General features: G+C 34.3%; 3 protein-coding genes and 1 non-coding gene across 7 annotated transcripts in view; 2 read left to right on the top strand and 2 right to left on the bottom strand.

The window, feature by feature from the left end:
• On the top strand, positions 1-147 carry LOC111458974. The gene has a single exon (XR_002713232.1). It is a non-coding gene; the product is annotated as a small nucleolar RNA snoR143 (small nucleolar RNA).
• Positions 148-1,887: 1,740 nt separating this feature from the next.
• On the bottom strand, positions 1,888-3,565 carry LOC111458602 (expansin-A4-like). The gene is made up of 3 exons (XM_023101360.1): positions 3,362-3,565; positions 2,688-3,006; positions 1,888-2,355 (listed from the first exon to the last, which is right to left on the bottom strand). The coding sequence occupies exons 1-3, from the start codon at positions 3,492-3,494 to the stop codon at positions 2,043-2,045; spliced, it is 765 nt and encodes a 254-aa protein (XP_022957128.1). The 5' UTR covers positions 3,495-3,565; the 3' UTR covers positions 1,888-2,042.
• A 6,177-nt stretch (positions 3,566-9,742) lies between these two features.
• Positions 9,743-13,914, top strand: LOC111458361 (telomere repeat-binding protein 4-like). 3 transcript variants are annotated; one of them, XM_023100975.1, is made up of 10 exons: positions 9,743-9,831; positions 10,807-10,945; positions 11,032-11,854; positions 11,935-12,153; positions 12,257-12,313; positions 12,392-12,471; positions 12,604-12,848; positions 12,950-13,264; positions 13,352-13,415; positions 13,502-13,914. In XM_023100975.1, exons 2-10 carry the CDS (start codon positions 10,865-10,867, stop codon positions 13,691-13,693), a joined length of 2,076 nt encoding a protein of 691 aa, XP_022956743.1. In that variant the 5' UTR covers positions 9,743-9,831; positions 10,807-10,864; the 3' UTR covers positions 13,694-13,914. The 3 variants fall into 3 exon arrangements, with proteins under 3 accessions (XP_022956743.1, XP_022956744.1, XP_022956742.1); XM_023100976.1 differs by lacking the exon at positions 9,743-9,831 and adding an exon at positions 9,871-10,158 and having other exon boundaries at positions 11,035-11,854; XM_023100974.1 differs by lacking the exon at positions 9,743-9,831 and adding an exon at positions 9,871-10,158.
• Positions 13,915-14,053: 139 nt separating this feature from the next.
• The window catches only part of LOC111458360 (actin-related protein 5-like), a 6,069-nt gene continuing 3,132 nt past the window's right edge, over positions 14,054-16,990 (bottom strand). For both annotated transcript variants that reach the window (XM_023100972.1, XM_023100973.1), the window contains 6 exons: positions 16,421-16,530; positions 16,247-16,337; positions 15,720-16,160; positions 15,402-15,529; positions 14,841-15,180; positions 14,054-14,741 (listed from right to left, as the gene is read on the bottom strand). In XM_023100972.1, the coding sequence (XP_022956740.1) occupies positions 14,247-14,741; positions 14,841-15,180; positions 15,402-15,529; positions 15,720-16,160; positions 16,247-16,337; positions 16,421-16,530 (1,605 nt within the window). In that variant the 3' untranslated portion in view covers positions 14,054-14,246. The remainder of the gene's footprint in view (positions 14,742-14,840; positions 15,181-15,401; positions 15,530-15,719; positions 16,161-16,246; positions 16,338-16,420; positions 16,531-16,990) is intronic.

The raw sequence follows: 16,990 nt of genomic DNA, 5'->3' as shown, positions 1-16,990 counted from the left end.
TCTCTTGATTTTCTCGGGGAAATATATTTTTCCGGGAAAGGATAAGGGGTTTGGGCGATCAGGCAGCGGCCAGACAACCGTAGGGATGGTATCCACAGATGATGGGTTTATTTTATCCCATTTGTCTACTGATTCCATCTCATATTTCCCTCCCTTGTTCATTTTGACGCTTTTCCCTGTTTTTTTGTGTGTATGGTTGAAATATTACTCTGAAATTTCATAACGGGAAAGATCACAGAAGTTTTTTTTTAATAAAAAAAAAATCCCACTAAAATATTTGTTTTCGTGATTAACATGAATCTATTAAAAATTTAGGGACTAAAATGTGCCATTTGAATGTTTTTGAAGTTTCAAGAACTCAAAATTTTTGTGGGATATTTCTGTTTTGAGTGATTAGATTAAGATTTTGACTGAGAAATTATGTAAAAATAGTTGACAGACAAATTAGTTGTGCGAAATCTATGGAGTGGTCGATCAAGTAAAAAAGTTGTTATTCATAGATTAAGATGAGATATTTTGATGCTGAATTGAAATGGAGAAAAAAGAATCCCCGAATACAGTATTGTGAACAGTCTTATTGTTGATCGACAAGCCACAGCAAAACTCACTCGATAGTGAAGCCAGAAGGTAATTCTTGTGAAATTAATAATTCCCGAAGTAGATGGATAAACATAATCATTTATAAAAAAATAAAAGAAGAGGTTTAATCATTTGTAAATTCCTGGATAGAGTGGAAAATTCAGGTTACAATCAAGATATAAATAAAGTTTTGTATTCAAAATGCTTCCAAGGAAAGAAGATGAATACAAGTGATTGAATCTGTAATGCAAACGATGTCCTGATTATAAACTAAAACCCTACACCCCAAAATTAGAGATTTAAGGAAGGTTCCTGGGTATGTTCATGGGTTTATAATGAAAGAATACTATCTCATTGGTATGAGGTTTTTTGGGAAAGCCTAAAGTAGAGGAATGAGAGAGCTTAGGCTTAAAGTAGTCAATTTTTCCCCATCCAAAATTATATACTAAGCTAGCTATTGTTGATACTTCTCAAGCTTAGCTCACTTTCAGTGAAAGTGAGCGTCCTACAATCATAAGTCTACTGTCATCAAGAGTGCAATTGTGAGACAATATCATATTATTGCGGAGAGTTGTGTTCATCTAAAACTTTCCATTTCTGTCACATTTCATTTATTTCCCGATGAAGCACAGAATTTTGAAATTCAAAGAGATTCAAAAGTTTTCGATGAAGTGTTTCGTTCCTTTCGAATATTACATACAATAATCAGTTAGCCCCTCTCTTCCCCAGATTTCCAAATTTATCGTTTTTGAATTTCTTGGCGAGCAAACATATTAATGACGAGGAACACATTTTTGTTTCTATTTATTTTTGTTTCGAATTGGTCAGGGGCTCTTTTACCTTGGAAAATCATACAGTTACCTCGTTAAACTCTACTGCGGTGACGATACTGTAGGGGAGGTCCTGCTGAGGAAGAATTACGGGGCGTAAAACAAAAAAATATGCTGATTCGGAAAAAACAATTGAAGATTTCTTTTTTTACATACAATAATCAGTTAGCGAAAGGGCCAAGTTGGGTTGTGCAAGCTTAATTTGTTCCACAAATGATTGCACTGTTTCCAAGTCACCAAATACCAAAACTCCTGAGGTAACCTCTTCTTTTATTATTTTCAACAAACTATTAACATCTTTTTCATCTTCCATTTCTCTCTCCTTTATCAAACCCTATTAACTAACTTTAACTAATTTTCTCACATCTCTTTAATTCCTTATTTAATCACTAATAAAATGAAATATATAACCAAAGAAATATTTTTATTTTTTATTTTTAAAATTTTTAAAGGTAATTGCAATATATAAAGTCATACCTTCCTCTTCTTTCATAAAAAATACAACTCTTTTATTCGTCCTACAGTATCATTTCCATCTTCCCAAAACAAAAACTTCCCTCCCAAAACTACGCTCACTAACACAACCCTATTCCCCCATATTTGAATGAAAATAATCAAATTCGATGGTCAAAATTAGACGCTGAAATTGTCACCGGAGAACGTCTGCCCAAACTGCCAATTAGAGGGGACGACGTTCCAGGAGGTGACGGTGCGACGGTCGCTGGTTGTGACTCTGAAGGACAGCGACTGACCAACCAAGACGGTGTCGGGTTGCCAGTTCTGGCCCCAGTTCCGTCTCATGCTCATCCATTTGGTGTTGCTGCTGCCTTTCACGCTCACCTCCACCACGTCCCCTGCGCCTCCCACGTTTGAGATGAGCACCAAGTTGAAGTACTGGAAGCCGTTCATACTGAATCTTATTCCTCCTTTTTTCACGCAACCCACCCTTTCCACCCACAAAATCAATGTTTCAGTGCTCACAAACACTACATATTTATAGATTCAAACGTACTAATAGAAGTTTCCCAAGCTAACACTATTTCTAATTTTCTTTCCTATAATTGAGCTACGTTGTCATGGACCCTTTGCCCCTTGGGTACAGTGAAACTATGTATTTTCAGATTAATTTAACTTGATTTAGCTCAATCTAGTTTTTCAAAACTAATAAACCAACTCGATTCATGAAATTTTCATTTGTTTAGGTCTAATTAAACTCTAGATTGATAGTAAATTAGTAATATATCCCAAGAGGAAAGAAAAGGGCGTTTTTGTTTTGACCTGCGATAAGTGACGGGAATAATTCCGGCTTTGTACTGGGCGAGCTTGAGGAACATTGGCATGGAGAGGTCGAAATGAGGACGGGGAGGGTTGCACCACCCTCCATTGTCGCTCGGAATCGCGAAGTTCGGAGGGCAAAAGTTCGTGGCCGTTATGATAATTGACGGATTCCCGGGATGGCACCACTGTGGATCGTCAACGCACTTAATCTCGAAACAAGCTCCGCAGCTCAAACCGTTGTTGAACAGAGCAGTGCTCAGCGCCGCCGTGTTCACACCGTAGCCATCGTCGAACAAGTTTCCATAACCGCAAGCACCTCCTGAATCAATCAATCAATCAAGCACACAATTCTTTCTCACATCAATTCAACCGTTTGTTCATAATTAGGCGAACGCAACATTTGAATCAAATACACGAATACTCTCATAATCAATTCAATTCAAACGATCATTCTTCACATCTAGGTATCTCAGACAAAGTCCGATTGAAAAAATCAAACACACACAATTCTGGATTAACCAACTCAAGCGATCATTCGCAGATTCTGAACTAGCTAGGTTTCTCGATAAAATTCCACTGAAGTGATATCAGAAGATTTTCCTTCCAATCAGAAATGCGAATCAACGATTCAATGCGGTAGATTAAAGACAAAGGAGTATGAAGGAAGAAGGTACCCATAGTTCCAGAGCCGTCACTTTCGCCGTAAAAAGTAGCATGAGCATTCTGCCACTGGCCGTCGGAGTAAGAAGCTCCGAGAGAGAGGAGGGAGAGGAGAAGAGCAGGAAGAGTAAACGCAAGGGCAGGCATTGTTGTGTGATTATGGGAATTTGAATGTGAATACGAAAATTGTGAAGAACAGAGGGTCGGTATTTATGGAGGGAAAACACAGAGTGAGGAAGTGAAACGGACGAAATCATCACCGTTGATTCAGTTGCCGTTTGGTCTGCGCGCTTACATTACTCTCTCTACAATATCTCATCTTAATTATTTCTTTTAATTTCTTTTTTTTTTAATTGAATATTAAATATTTCAAAATTCACCAAATCAAAATAAAATCTCAGAAATTAATAATACTTTCTGTAACCTTTTTTTTTTTTTTTTTTTTTTATAAAAAAACTTGAATTTTATACCGAATTTATCCTCCCATTATTCTAAAATTGGAAATACTCACAAATAACAGTAAATTTTATTACTTTGCCTGATTAATCATTTTAACAACATTTTATATGACACAACTACTGCATTCCTAATGTATTATGTTGCTCGGGTTAAAAGTTCGATCTCCATCCTCCGTCCATAATAATTAGACAGTTTTTTATGAAGTTGACATAATATAAGTAATAATTAGAAAGATTAAGAAACATGTCTAATCTATTACATATTTATTCCATGAAGTTGATATACTCATGCAAGCACAATTTAGATATATCAATGATGTCGTGATTATAATTCAATTGGTCTTTCTCCTTCTAAGGTTAAAAGATTCAAGTGTGCCACGACCGCATGTTGAGCTTAGAGATGTTCACGGGACGGGGTGAGGATGAGAAGCCTTCCCCATCTCCATCCGTGTGAAATTTNCTCTCTTTTTCTTTTTTTTTTTCTTTTTTTTTTTTTTTTTTTTTTTTTTTTTTTTTTTTTGTTGTGTGTGCTGTAATTTTTCTCGATTTATTATTCAAAAAAAATATATATATATATTGTTAGTCTAAAGTTTGGATTTTTTAATATAATTTTTATTAAAAACTTATAAATAAATACATCCTAATAAATTGATATTTTCATTAAAAAAACATATTATACCATCATAATTTTTAAAATTTTAAATTTTAATATTAGCATATAGTCTTTAATAATTAAAGAAAAACACACAATATAGCCTTAAATATTAGGAGAGTTTCAAAATTAACTGTTTAATATAACAAAAAAAAATACTAATGTGTATTGAAAATATATTTATATTAAGCGAATTAGAGACGAAAAATATAATTTCGTCCCTTTATCTCATTTATCTAAGGGAGGATATATTATCTACTCCCTCTCTTATTCCTCATTTAAACGGAAAATCATATTCTGAATTGACCTATTTAGTTGAGTTTTAAAAAAATTATTTTATATGCATATAAATTATATATGATGGGAGGATATTCCTTTTAATTTTGTCCCCTGGCACGTGGGAGGAGTTGTGCACCTTTTGTTAAATAAAAAATATATATCTGAAATTGGGCCTTTTAAGTTAGTTAGTGTAAAATAATTGGGCCTACCCAACAAATTTGTCTTCCCTTCCATCCATATCCATTACAGCTGTGTGTACAAAGTTTAATTATCCTCTTAATTACTATTAAAAATACTTACCAATTCTACTCACTACTGATTAGTTTAAATTAATTATTAACTTTACCAATTAAGTAAAGAAGTGGTTAACCAACTCAAATCCCAAAAACTAATCTATCTACATCCACATTGCAAATTCCGGAATAATAGTTTAAAATTTTTATAGTTTTTTTTTTTTTTTTTAAGTCTTAGTGCCCGATATTATTAAAAGTCTATATAACTTTTTTTGTGTAGCTATAATAGAGTATGAAGGTATATAATTCTATTGCGAGATCCTTATAAGGGTGTGAACACACCTCTCCTTAGTAGATCCATTTTGAAATAGTGAGATTGATAGCTATATGTAACGAGCTAAAACAGACAATATCTAATTGATATAATTCTAAATTTATTTAAGTTATTTGATGATGAGGAGAGGTATAAGAAAAGCGAGAGATTTGAGTGATGATGATGCAAGGAAGGTGTGGGAATGGGTTGAGTGTAAAAGGTGTTCTTTTGCTTATTGATTGGTGGGATGATCAAGTTGTTGAAGGGTTTTTTCTTTTTAATATATATTCTCTTTGAAATATTTGATTTCTTTTAACACAAGTTAATTTTCTATTATTCCACGTTAAAACGAGTATCGTTCAATATAAATCTAAGAATCGGTTAAATAGGATTGAATCATGTTGGATCTGTAAACATCGTTGTAGCTCGACTCGCACTTGTGTTTTCCAACAATGATTTCACAATTTTTGTACAACGTTTGCTTAGACAAACCAACAACGAGGGTGGCTACGATGAAAATTTCAAGGTGAAAGAGGCAACTAGAACATTGAAAGGAAATAAAGAGGTTCGAAAGACTTGTGTTATCGACAATAGCATGGTAGAGTGAATGGAGTAGGTTTTTTTACAATAATATTACTCTAATTTTTTACTAACCTATCGTCGCTATCATATGCATTTAAAAACAGCAATGTTCTAGACGAAGGTGACGTGGAGTGAATAAAGTATTAATAATACTATTATTTGGATATTACATAAAATTTATATTTAATGAAACTTCTATATGCAGGTATTTTTCTACAAATTACAAATTATAAAGTTGGAAGTATGTTGCTCAACCGCATCCATCTTAGCTTCAATTTAATAATTTTAAATATTTTGTAATACACCTTTTGATAAAAGTAATTAATTTTTAGATTAAAAAGTAATGATTATGGACAATGGTAAGTGGTAATTTGTATAATTCTAAATATAAAATTATCTCTGACTTCAATTAAAAAAATAATTATAATGATCAGTTTTAGGTTTTTTTTTTTTTTAATAAAATATATACAACCGACAAATCTCATCGATGGATCTTGTAATTAATCATTAATTTATTTAATACTCGCACCACTCTTTTTTTAATCTTTTAATTTTCAAACAATTGCATCCCAACCGTCCATTCTGAAAGATCTTAATTTTATTCCTCAAACTTTTTTAAATTACAGTAAATTGATGCGATAATTGATAGATAAAAATAGATTATTTATATATTTTAAGATAAAATAAAGGGTAATAATAAGTGGTGAATTTTTATAATTAAAGGGTAATTTTATAATTTGATTCCAATTACAAGGTCATATAAGACAAGTTTGAAATTATAAAAGTTACCAAAAGAGATCCATAACTCAATAATTGTGTTTTTTTTTTTTTTTTTTTTTTTTTTTGGGAATTTGGTATTGTTTTGAGTTGGAGTATTGGACAGGCAACCACCCCACCTTTTTTTGTGCAGCTGTTTTTAAAATTTTAATTTATATAATTATAATTTTAAATAATAATAAAAAAAATAAAAAAAAAAAGGTTAGGTGTATAACTGTATTCACAAGCAATCACATGCACTTTAACCCCATCCATCCTCTTCCCCCTTTTTAAATATTTATCTTTTTTTCCCCTTTGGATCTCTCTCATGTCTTTCACATCTCCATATTCCCATTTTCTCTTTTTATTTTTTCACATTCCCTCTTCCCCCTCTCTCTCTCCTCCTTTCTCTCTCATTCAAGCAACCATCGTTTTAGTTCTATCTTAGACTCCAACATTATTGGAACTTAAACGGAGACAGAGATATTATCTCTATTGGTCTGAGGTCTTTTGAATAAACTAAGCCTCATTTTATTTCTGATCCGTTATTCATTTCATTCTTCTTTCATTCGATGTCCTAGCATAAAAAAGAATACTGAATCAAAGCAGTCTAGAGGCAAATTAGTCGTGTAATCTTGTAAGCTTGAATCTCCAACTTTTTTTTTTTTATTTATTTTTTTTTTTATTATTGAAGACAGAGATTTGTTTTGGTATAACTACAATTAGTGTAATGAGTTATGAATGTCTTAATCAGTTATGTTTACGATAACATCAATAAAGTTAGTTAATGAATATTTCTTTTGGTACTGAAAAGTTGTGGTCGCTACCTCCATATATTTATTTTGAAAATAATTATCGAACTAAATTTAAGTGGATTGTTGACATATTGAAACTTAAATTAGTTTGAGGTTAAAAGTAATGTGATATTAATGGTTGTAACATAGTGTGTATATAGTTTGATATGACTAGTTTGAAGATTTCTTGTTTTTATGTTGTTTTGACAACTAACGTTGTTGATGCTACCTGGTTTCTTTTTCTCGTGTTCTATCTTAATACATCTTGATTTTACTTATTTCAAAAACAAATTATTTTAATTATTTATAAAATATTAATATTTTCAGATTTTAAATTTTATTCTAGATTTTTAACTTTTATAATTAAAATATTTTAAAATAGTCACGATCAAATTAAATTAAATTAAATTAAATTATTGTATTGCATTTAATAGAAATCTTAGGTATTTCATACTAAAAACTAGATACATGTGGCTCAAACTAGAACTCCACATGCCATCTTTTTTTTTAAAAAAAAAAAAAAAAAAAAAAAAAAAAAAAAAAAACTTTTTGTTAAATGTAGGGATGAAATTAAATAATATACCTAAAATACCCCTTTTTTCTTTTAAGCAAAATTCAAAGATTTTAATGTCATATTTGAGGGGTTCAAACATACAAGTTTAAGGCTCTAAACAAATAATTAATAAGATACACTACAAAATAGTTTTTAATTCAAGATTCTTTACCCATTCAAATTCAATTATTGGGCCAATCATACATCATAACCCGTAACATGGTTTATCGGTAATGTTAAGATTAGAATATTATTTTGATTCCTATAGTTTTAAATTCATTTTATTTTATTTTATGTGCTTTCAATTATTCCATTTTTATCTAATTTTAATTTGTTCATTAAAGTTAATTTCTGTCAATAATAATAATTTTCATATAAAGAAGACACCCAATATAGTTATAAAATTTATATCAATCAAAATTAATTAATGAGATATTTATAATCCTATATTAATGAAAATGACCTAAAAGTACTACTCTATTATAAATATACATTTTTATCCATTATTTTAAAGTTTTTTTTAATAATTAATTTAACCTTTTAAATTCTAACCATGGTGATGTTAACTAAAATGTCAATGTCAATTTAAGAAACATATGGATAGAAACATTAATGTCATTCAATATTTATTGTCTTTTTTTTAATAAAAAAAGTAAGTTATATATATATTAAAAAAAAAAAAAAAAAAAAAGGTAAAGTAAGCATTTCAAACTCTTTTTCAATAAATTTGAAGTGTTCACGTTATTATAATTTTTGTTAAAACAAATATGTAGTCATAAACAATTAAATATAAAATATTGTTGAATAAATGTATAAATTTTATATAATAATAATTATTTATGTGTTTGTACCTTTTTAGTATTTTTTTTTTAAAAAAGTGAAAATATCAAACTTAAAAACGCAACCTTCAAAATTTTGACCCACAAAAAGAAGATAAGATTGAAAATATATTCCAAATTGTGTGGAAACCCGACCGTATAACCGGGTGGATGAGAATTGCAGGTGGGGCCCACAAGAACACGTGGAGAGAGACTAAGGGTGTAATCCAATAAAATAAGAATTGGCGTATAGTAAAGCGCGCTTTATCTATCCACCTGTATGGACGAGACGTGTCCCACACGGATAATGCAAATTCCTATTTTCTTTTTCTTTTTTTTTAAAAAAATTAATTTTTCAACCTTTATTTATTTATTTATTTATTTATTTATTTATTAAGTTTAAGAAAATTAATGGGATATCCGCAAACCACTTTGGTCCACTCGATTCTCCATACTCTTATGCCCTCTCCCTTCACCACATCATTTTCAAATTTTCTTAAATTATCTCTCTTTTTATTTTTTTTTATTTATTCTAATTTTTTCCTAAAATAAATTTATGAATATAATTATTATTTAAAGATTAGGTCCACCAAATTCCACACTCAACCTTGAATGTGACGAGAGAATGCACATCTTCTAATTAATTTTATTATTTTCGTACGTAATCCCTCTAATTACTCGTACTTTGTTTCTTTAATTATATGTTTAAAAACCCAATTAATATAACAAACAAAAATATCAAATTTAATTTTATTATGAAAAAATTTGGATTTTGATTGTAAAATATTTAAATGTTTAATTAATTATTTTGGTTGGGGAAAAGTTTTTTAAGGAAGTTGCGTATAGGGAAAGGAGGGTGCCACATGTCAAAAGGTAATTGGAGGAAGTGGGAGTTATTACGTTAAGAAGCAGCCTCACGGGGAAAAGAAAAGAATAGAAAAGAAAAGAAAAGGGTTTTGGTGGGTTTAACTGGATATAGCCGGTAAGGACGATGGATGGGCACCGGATGTTCCGGTTTCGTGGTCAAACATTTGAGGATATATGCTGTAAGAGGTTTTAGAGAGAGTTTATGTTCCTGGTTTTTTTTTTTTTTTTTTTTTTTTTAAATTTTGAACAATTAAGAAACGGGGTTTTTCTCCTCTGCGATTTTTTTACCCGCTGAAATCATTTCTCGTTTTCATCTTTGAATTTTCTTCTTCGGAATTTCATGGATCTCTTTCCTTCTTCCTGTAATGGATTCTGGATCTCCTCTTTCAATTTCCTCTAATTTTGCTGCATTCTTCTTCTTACCTTCTTCTTACCTTCTTTTTTGAAATCTGAGCTCCAACTTGGATCTTGGGTTGGAATTAATTATTTGGATCCTCCTTCTACCGGTGAGTTTTTTTTTTTTTTTTTTCTTTTCCGGTTTGCACAGAGAATTTCGGAGTTTAGATTTTGTTGTTTGGGTCGTGTTCTTCGGGTTTTTCGGTTCTCGCAAAATATGGGAATCTGTATGAATTCTGATGTTTGTTGGATGGATTTTGTTCTGTGTCATTTCTGTTGGATTTATGAACAATTGGTTCTTCAGAAATCGTCTGAAGTTGGGAAGCTATGATGGGTTTAAGATCGGATCCTGTGGATTTGACTTTCTTCTCGAAGTTGAATTCTCTGAAATTGGTTTAGTTTCGGTTGATCCGATGCTCTCTGTTTGGTTGTATGTTCTTGAAGCAAGCAACTTATGAATCGGATGTTTTCATTTGGTGGTTTTGGAATTGGGTTTTGATTCCGAATTCTGAATTTTGCTTATTTGTTTCATTTCTTTAATCTCTGTTTGAAACTTCGATCTCTTTGCTCCAGATTTCCAGTTCTATAAGTTTGTGACATTGAAATTTTGAATGTTCTTTGATTTCTAAATCTGTTTTATTTTTTTCTTGCTGTCGTTATGAATTTAAGTGCAACATTTTCGTCCCAATCCGAAGTTTTTGCTGAATCTGGAATTTCAAATTTGAATGATTTTGGTCGGTTGTTTTGATGATTGGCAGTGAAACTGGCGAATCTCTGTGTGTTTGATGAGTTTTTATCACAATGAATGCCTAAGACATGGTGATGAAGAAGAGACTGGATAACAGATTCAGTAGCTTTTCGGACTGGACCGTCCCGAGAGGTCCGAGATCTCTTAGGGTGAGTAAAATTGCATCTTCAGATCTCTTTCTATAACTCTCTGATTTGTTGAATTGCCACTTAAATCTTGTCCTCCTTGATTCTAGAAGAGGGTTCATCGAAAGAACGATTTCGAGGATGGCCAGATCTGCGCAATTGAACTGCTGGCTTCTTTAGCAGGGAAGCTTCTGCAGGATGGTGAGAGCACGGCATGTAGTAATACGTCTGATGGAGATCACTCGGTGATCGGCACAAACGTCGTCAAGGAAGAACAGTCGAACGAGGAGAGAGCTTTCAAGGTGGAATGCTGTGATGGTGGTAGCAGTCAAAGCTGTGATCTTGGTTTAGAAAACACTGATCAGAAACAAAATCTGAAGAAACTCCAATATGTAGATAATGATACTGTTTTGGATTGTACTTCAGTAGTCGTAAATTCTAATAGCTCAGGCGAGGCCTGTGGCGATGTTACGCCTGTGATTCGCAAGACGGAGTTCGAAGATTATCGCGCTAAACCGGAGGAAGGCTCCCCTGAGTTTGTAGAATCAACTGAAACTGGTATGAAGATTGTAAATGAAGAAGCACATGATGCCAAGGGATTTGGAATTGGGTTTCCAAATATGGCTGATTCCCACAATTCTAAGGATCTGAACAAGTCCCATAGGAAATCACCAACTTCAGCCAATTCAAGCTTCAAAACTAAATTGCCCTTGTCGACCAATGCCATTCGTAGTTCGTTCTCCAGATATAGGAATTACTTTAAGTTAGCAAGTAGAGATGAAGATGAAAAATTTAGGTCCAATAAATCTACCATCCACTCGAACTCGTTTAGACCTCCATCACGAATTGCAGGCCGACGAATAAGGAAATTACTGAATTCCAAACACTGGAAAGCAGCTCCAAAGCTGAAGGACTGTGAGGTTCCTAGATCTGGTGAGTTTATTTTCTGAGTTTTTGACGTAGTTCGCTCGTTATGAAATCTGTTTGTAACTTTTGATTCGCTTTCGTATCAGAACCTATAGACGAAGAAGCACGAAATCCTTTTCGCAAGAGGAAGCTGTATTTCAACGGTGAGAGATGCCAGGGTGATAGTCTTTACAAAAGGAGAAGATTTGTCTACCGAAGCTCCATAATGAATTCTGATGGAGGAATGAGCAGTGAAAGCGTAACCAACTCTCCCGAAAAGAGCGTCAACGTCGATAAGTCTGGATTAGCTGCAATATTGCACGGAGGTCCATAGCTAACTTGTTTGCTTGAATATAGAGTCCATTTAGGACCAGTAAAACTACATTTCTGTTCCCCAGTAATCTCAATAAATTTCCTCTACATGTGCAGCAAGTGTGTCAACACCATCAGGTCAACAAGCATCCTTCCACTCCAAAGATGCTCATGGTATGAACGATCCGTTGCATCTTAACATCATTTGGTAACTTGGTTTCTCATCATATGCTCTGCTTGATTGTTCAACAGTAAAATTTAGCATTAGATCATTCAAGGTGCCAGAGCTATTCATTGATATCCCAGAAAACGCAACTGTTGGGTCGCTGAAGGTAAAATAAAGTGCAGTTCACCTGATCTCTTTTGAACTTATAAACAAAATGTAACAACTTTCTGTCAATGAAAGTGCCAAGAAGCCATCCATTTGTATATAAAACTAATATAAGTTCTGTAACTTTCTCCAGAAGATAGTACTTGAGGCAGTAACTGCTATTCTCAAGGATGGATTACGCGTTGGGGTTCTCGTTCACGGGAATAAGGTTAGAGATGACAACAGAACCCTGTTGCAGACAGGGCTTTCTTGTAAAGATAACTTGGATACCGTTGGTTTCACTCTGGAGCCAAATCTCGTGCATAATATTACTCTGCCTTTGTGTTCTGAGGATCCCCCTCAGATATTAGCATGTGACATGACTGAACTTCTACCCAGGTATTACCATTACATTCAAACATACAACTAGGTTATTGTTTCGTTCCATCTTGAGATTTCGGAGTACCTAAAATTTTCATGCCGTGTCAATTTCTTTACAGCTCACCTGTAAATCCTTCGAGCTCGGGAATACTAGATGCCGCCTTACCTAATACTATATTGACCAACCCTCAAAACCAAGATGAAAATAGACATGAACTGATTACTACCAGCATTGACAAGTTACCTGACAATTCTTTACAAGATTGCAAAGCTTTGGTTCCTGTTCCAGACATGACTATGGAAGCATTAGCTGTAGTTCCCTTGAATCCAAAATCCAAGCGTTCAGAAGCTGTACAGCGTCGAACGAGGAGACCCTTCTCCGTTTCAGAAGTAGAAGCGCTGGTTCAGGCCATTGAGGAGCTAGGAACTGGAAGGTTTGCCAATGCTTTCTAACAACACAATCCAACTCACCGCAAGGCATGAGTTTAAACCAATTCAAACTGTGTGTTTCCTTTTTGCAGGTGGCGGGATGTTAAATTCCGAGCATTTGAAAATGCAGATCACCGAACTTACGTAGATTTGAAGGTGGGGTTCCGTCTCCTAAACATGTGTTAGTGTGATCCATTACTACTGTTGAAATAAAATCTTAACCTGATGAGGATGTGTTGCAGGATAAATGGAAAACCTTGGTTCACACGGCAAAAATATCACCTCAGCAGAGAAGGGGCGAGCCTGTCCCACAAGAACTCCTGGATCGAGTGCTGGCTGCACATGCTTACTGGTCGCAACATCAGGCAAAGCAACACAGCGGCAAGCTTCATCAAGCTGGAGTTGTGAAGGCCATTGAGGGCTCCAGCAGTTAGGCTTGCCGTCTAAAAGAAATTTGCCATATAATGTAAAAAGGAATAGTAGCTACATTTGACACTTTGCTGTAATCAATCAAGGAAGACAAATTGTAAGCATGATTTTAATTTCTTGTATTTCACACTTTGATTCATTGTTTAGCTTTCCCATTTGGGAAGAGTTGTCATTTGTAAATATGATTCTTGTAATAATAAAATTCTAACAGAATTCTTTCTGTGTTTATTAGACATTCAATGTATTCAGTTCTATTGTAGTCTATCAGTATCATTAAATTCCTATACTTGAAGTTTTGTAGCTAAATATGAAAATGCTTTGATGAATGGAGTTTAACTTGCACAATTAGTGAAGTACCAAGAGTGGAAAATGAAACGTTCACCTAAAAATTAAGAATAAATACACGGGCTGGTGGAACTCCAGGTAATTTGCAAAGGATATGGATTGATTATCGACATTATATGCAAAGCATGTCAGATCATGGGGTAGGAAGTAGTATACATCTACTAAACATGGATTGTCAAGGATACAGCAGCCATCAACGAACTTAAACTTAACTTAAAGTGAGTACCGTAATTGGTATCTGCGGAGCCAATCCTCGCCCTTCTCATAATAATCCATCCTACTGAAAGTCTGTGTTGTGAATTGTGAAGCAGCAGCATAAACAGAAGCCCCCCGCCATGCATCGAGAACTGGATCCAATGCTCTGACCACCCTAATAGGCGACCCGCATGGCCTGATCATCCGAATTCCAGCCTCTAAGCGTTCCCTCATGCCAGGAAAAAGGCAACTTCCTCCTGTAATGAGTACTGAATTAGTTAATCTTTCTGCAATATCATCACTGTACGATGGCAATCTCCGTAATGAGACACCAGTCATTTCATCTAATCCTGTCTGGTCAACTCCAATCCAGTTGGGATGAAATAGAATTTCAGGGCATCGAAACCTTTCAACCCCCATAACAATCTGGAAGTCTTCCTTGGTAAGTGGACGAAATTTTGGCACTTCAGTTGGTTGAACATCTGACTTCAGAACAAAAGTGGGATCTATGTCCTGATTACAGTAGCAAGGCATTAGACTTAATATCTCAGCAACTAAAGACCAAGGTCTTGAAATCAGTAAATAGGTAAAGCAGACTAAGTTGGGACTGACCTGGAGCCTAGAGGATAAACGAACCAATTCAGCTTCATCCTCATCTGGGCCTTCATCGTCATCATCATTGTTATCTTTGCTCATAAGTTTATAAAGCTGCCAATCTTCATCTCTTGCACCAAAGGTGTCCTCACCCTTCCCACGATCAAAGGCTGCTGTCGTTAAAAGTCGCATCCTCTCCCTCTGGGCAGCATTCAGTCTCTCACCACGTCCTACTCCAGATAAATTATTCCCATTTGTATGGCCTCCATTAGTCTTGATTCGTTTTCGCTGCTCCACTTTTTCAGACAGCTCCTTGTATTTGACATACAGTTCCTCTAAATAAAGCTCAGGGTTCTCCCTACAAAGGAAGAAATAGAAAGGGGAAAACAAGCATATTAAAAAATCAATTCATAGAAATCCAGTATAATGAACCATTCAAATGAACAATGGTAACTTCCACCCTTGTGCATTCTTTCATTTCTCTGATTTCTCTAAACAAAAGCTCAGTTTCATACAATATATATGTAAATATATAATGGATAACTTCCAGCAAGCAAGGTAGGAAGAGATTGTGTATACATTCTTCTTTCTTCATCCAGCTGGCTTCTCCTTTCTCTTTCTAACTCTTCTTCATAACGTTTCTGCTTGGCGCGCTGCCGCCCTTCAGATGTGGTTTTGAGAAACAATTGCCTTCTTTTCTCTTTGATCTGCCAAGAAACTCAAACTGCATGAATTTCAATAATTATAAAAGAGAAGCATTTATGAAGAAATGCACTAATATCATTTGGATCCTCGTAACGATCATATTTAGACAATGTATGGCAGCGCTGAACAACAAAAAAGAATCAATGTTTAAAACATTCAGGTGTTTATCATGCATATACAGCCTTATTTTACCTGTTCAGGTGACAACATGTCATCAGGGACATTGATAAGATGAAACTTTTCATTTGTAGCATCTGTATGATCCTCAGTTTCCGCTTGATCATCCTTGCGTTCACCCTTTGCTTTCCGCAAAGATTGTGTTGTTTTGGTCAGAGCAGATTCAATTTCCTGCTTAGAGACGTACCCAGTCTCTGACAAGAAGGATGGAATATCAACCTCGGACACTTGCACAAGCTGATGTAAAAGAAACTCCAAACCACGCACTTCATTTTCAAGCTCATTGATCCTTGAAGATCTTTTTGCTTCAGCCATTTCTCTCAATCGTTGACCTTGTTTCTCCTTAATAGCGGCCTTTCTTGCGATCTCTTCTTCTGAAGGAGGCTCTTCAGTAGGTGGTGGAATCCATGGGAGTTGCCAACACCTAGTTTTCTCTTCTACTTCCTTGGTCCCTTTCTGTTCATAGATATAGGATTCAAAGTGAATGAAGGGACGGATACACACGATGATGATAACGATAATAATAAAGCCAAGAAGGCTACCTGAAACAATTGAGCCTCAGATGCATAATCTGAAGCTATATAGCAATGCTCCATCTTCAGATCTTCAACCTTCTCCCACGTGAACTGGGTCCTTTTGCATGAACTAAAATTATGAATTTTTTTCTTTTTTGCCAACTTCGCACACACTAAATATCTGAAATGAATTCTACTTACATGTGATGAGGATATTTGAGTGAAAGAAGTTGCTTCAGAGAATCAGTCACATGATATCCACCAATATTGGTTCTGCAGCATCCTTTATAAAGGGGCTCCCCATCGATGAACTGATAATAAAGATCACGTTTACAACTATCATAGACTCTCCATTAAAATCAAGTGTGCTAGATGCAGTTCACTCAATAGTCAATTATAAAATATGTACATGAATAGTACAACTAGAAACATCAAAGTTTGGAGCTTCAAACACTCGACCTCAAATTGACAAAATTATAACAATGCATAAACGTTGAAGAAAAGAAAATTCAAAAGACAAAAAGCTTTATGAACACCAACTCAAACATTGATATAGACGGAAAGATCAACAGCAGTACACACTTGCATCATAAGCAAGAAAGTTCATATTTACTAAAAACGATATTGATACCAACTCAAACATTGATAAGTCGGAAAGATCAATAGCTTGATGCATCACAAGCAAGAGACCTCATACACAGTGACGGCCAACATATTTGACCCTTGTTGACCCTGAGGGGGGGGGGGGGGGGGGGGGGGGGGTTTTTTTTA

Source organism: Cucurbita moschata, unplaced genomic scaffold (assembly GCF_002738365.1).
Source record: "Cucurbita moschata cultivar Rifu unplaced genomic scaffold, Cmos_1.0 Cmo_Scf00021, whole genome shotgun sequence".
Classification (NCBI taxonomy): domain Eukaryota; kingdom Viridiplantae; phylum Streptophyta; class Magnoliopsida; order Cucurbitales; family Cucurbitaceae; genus Cucurbita; species Cucurbita moschata.
The sequence above is the reverse complement of the archived record's forward strand: the minus strand, read 5'-3'. Positions and strand labels throughout refer to the sequence as shown.

Bases quoted from the DNA above. Each gene is read 5' to 3' on its own strand.
- LOC111458602 (XM_023101360.1), bottom strand. From the start codon at position 3,494: ATGCCTGCCCTTGCGTTTACTCTTCCTGCTCTTCTCCTCTCCCTCCTC. The intron at 3,007-3,361 runs GTACCTTCTTCC...TGATTGATTCAG, and splicing joins TGACGGCTCTGGAACTATGG to GAGGTGCTTGCGGTTATGGA. The intron at 2,356-2,687 runs GTCAAAACAAAA...GTGGGTGGAAAG, and splicing joins ATTCCCGTCACTTATCGCAG to GGTGGGTTGCGTGAAAAAAG.
- LOC111458361 (XM_023100975.1), top strand. From the start codon at position 10,865: ATGGTGATGAAGAAGAGACTGGATAACAGATTCAGTAGCTTTTCGGAC. The intron at 10,946-11,031 runs GTGAGTAAAATT...CCTTGATTCTAG, and splicing joins GAGGTCCGAGATCTCTTAGG to AAGAGGGTTCATCGAAAGAA. The intron at 12,314-12,391 runs GTATGAACGATC...ATTGTTCAACAG, and splicing joins CCACTCCAAAGATGCTCATG to TAAAATTTAGCATTAGATCA.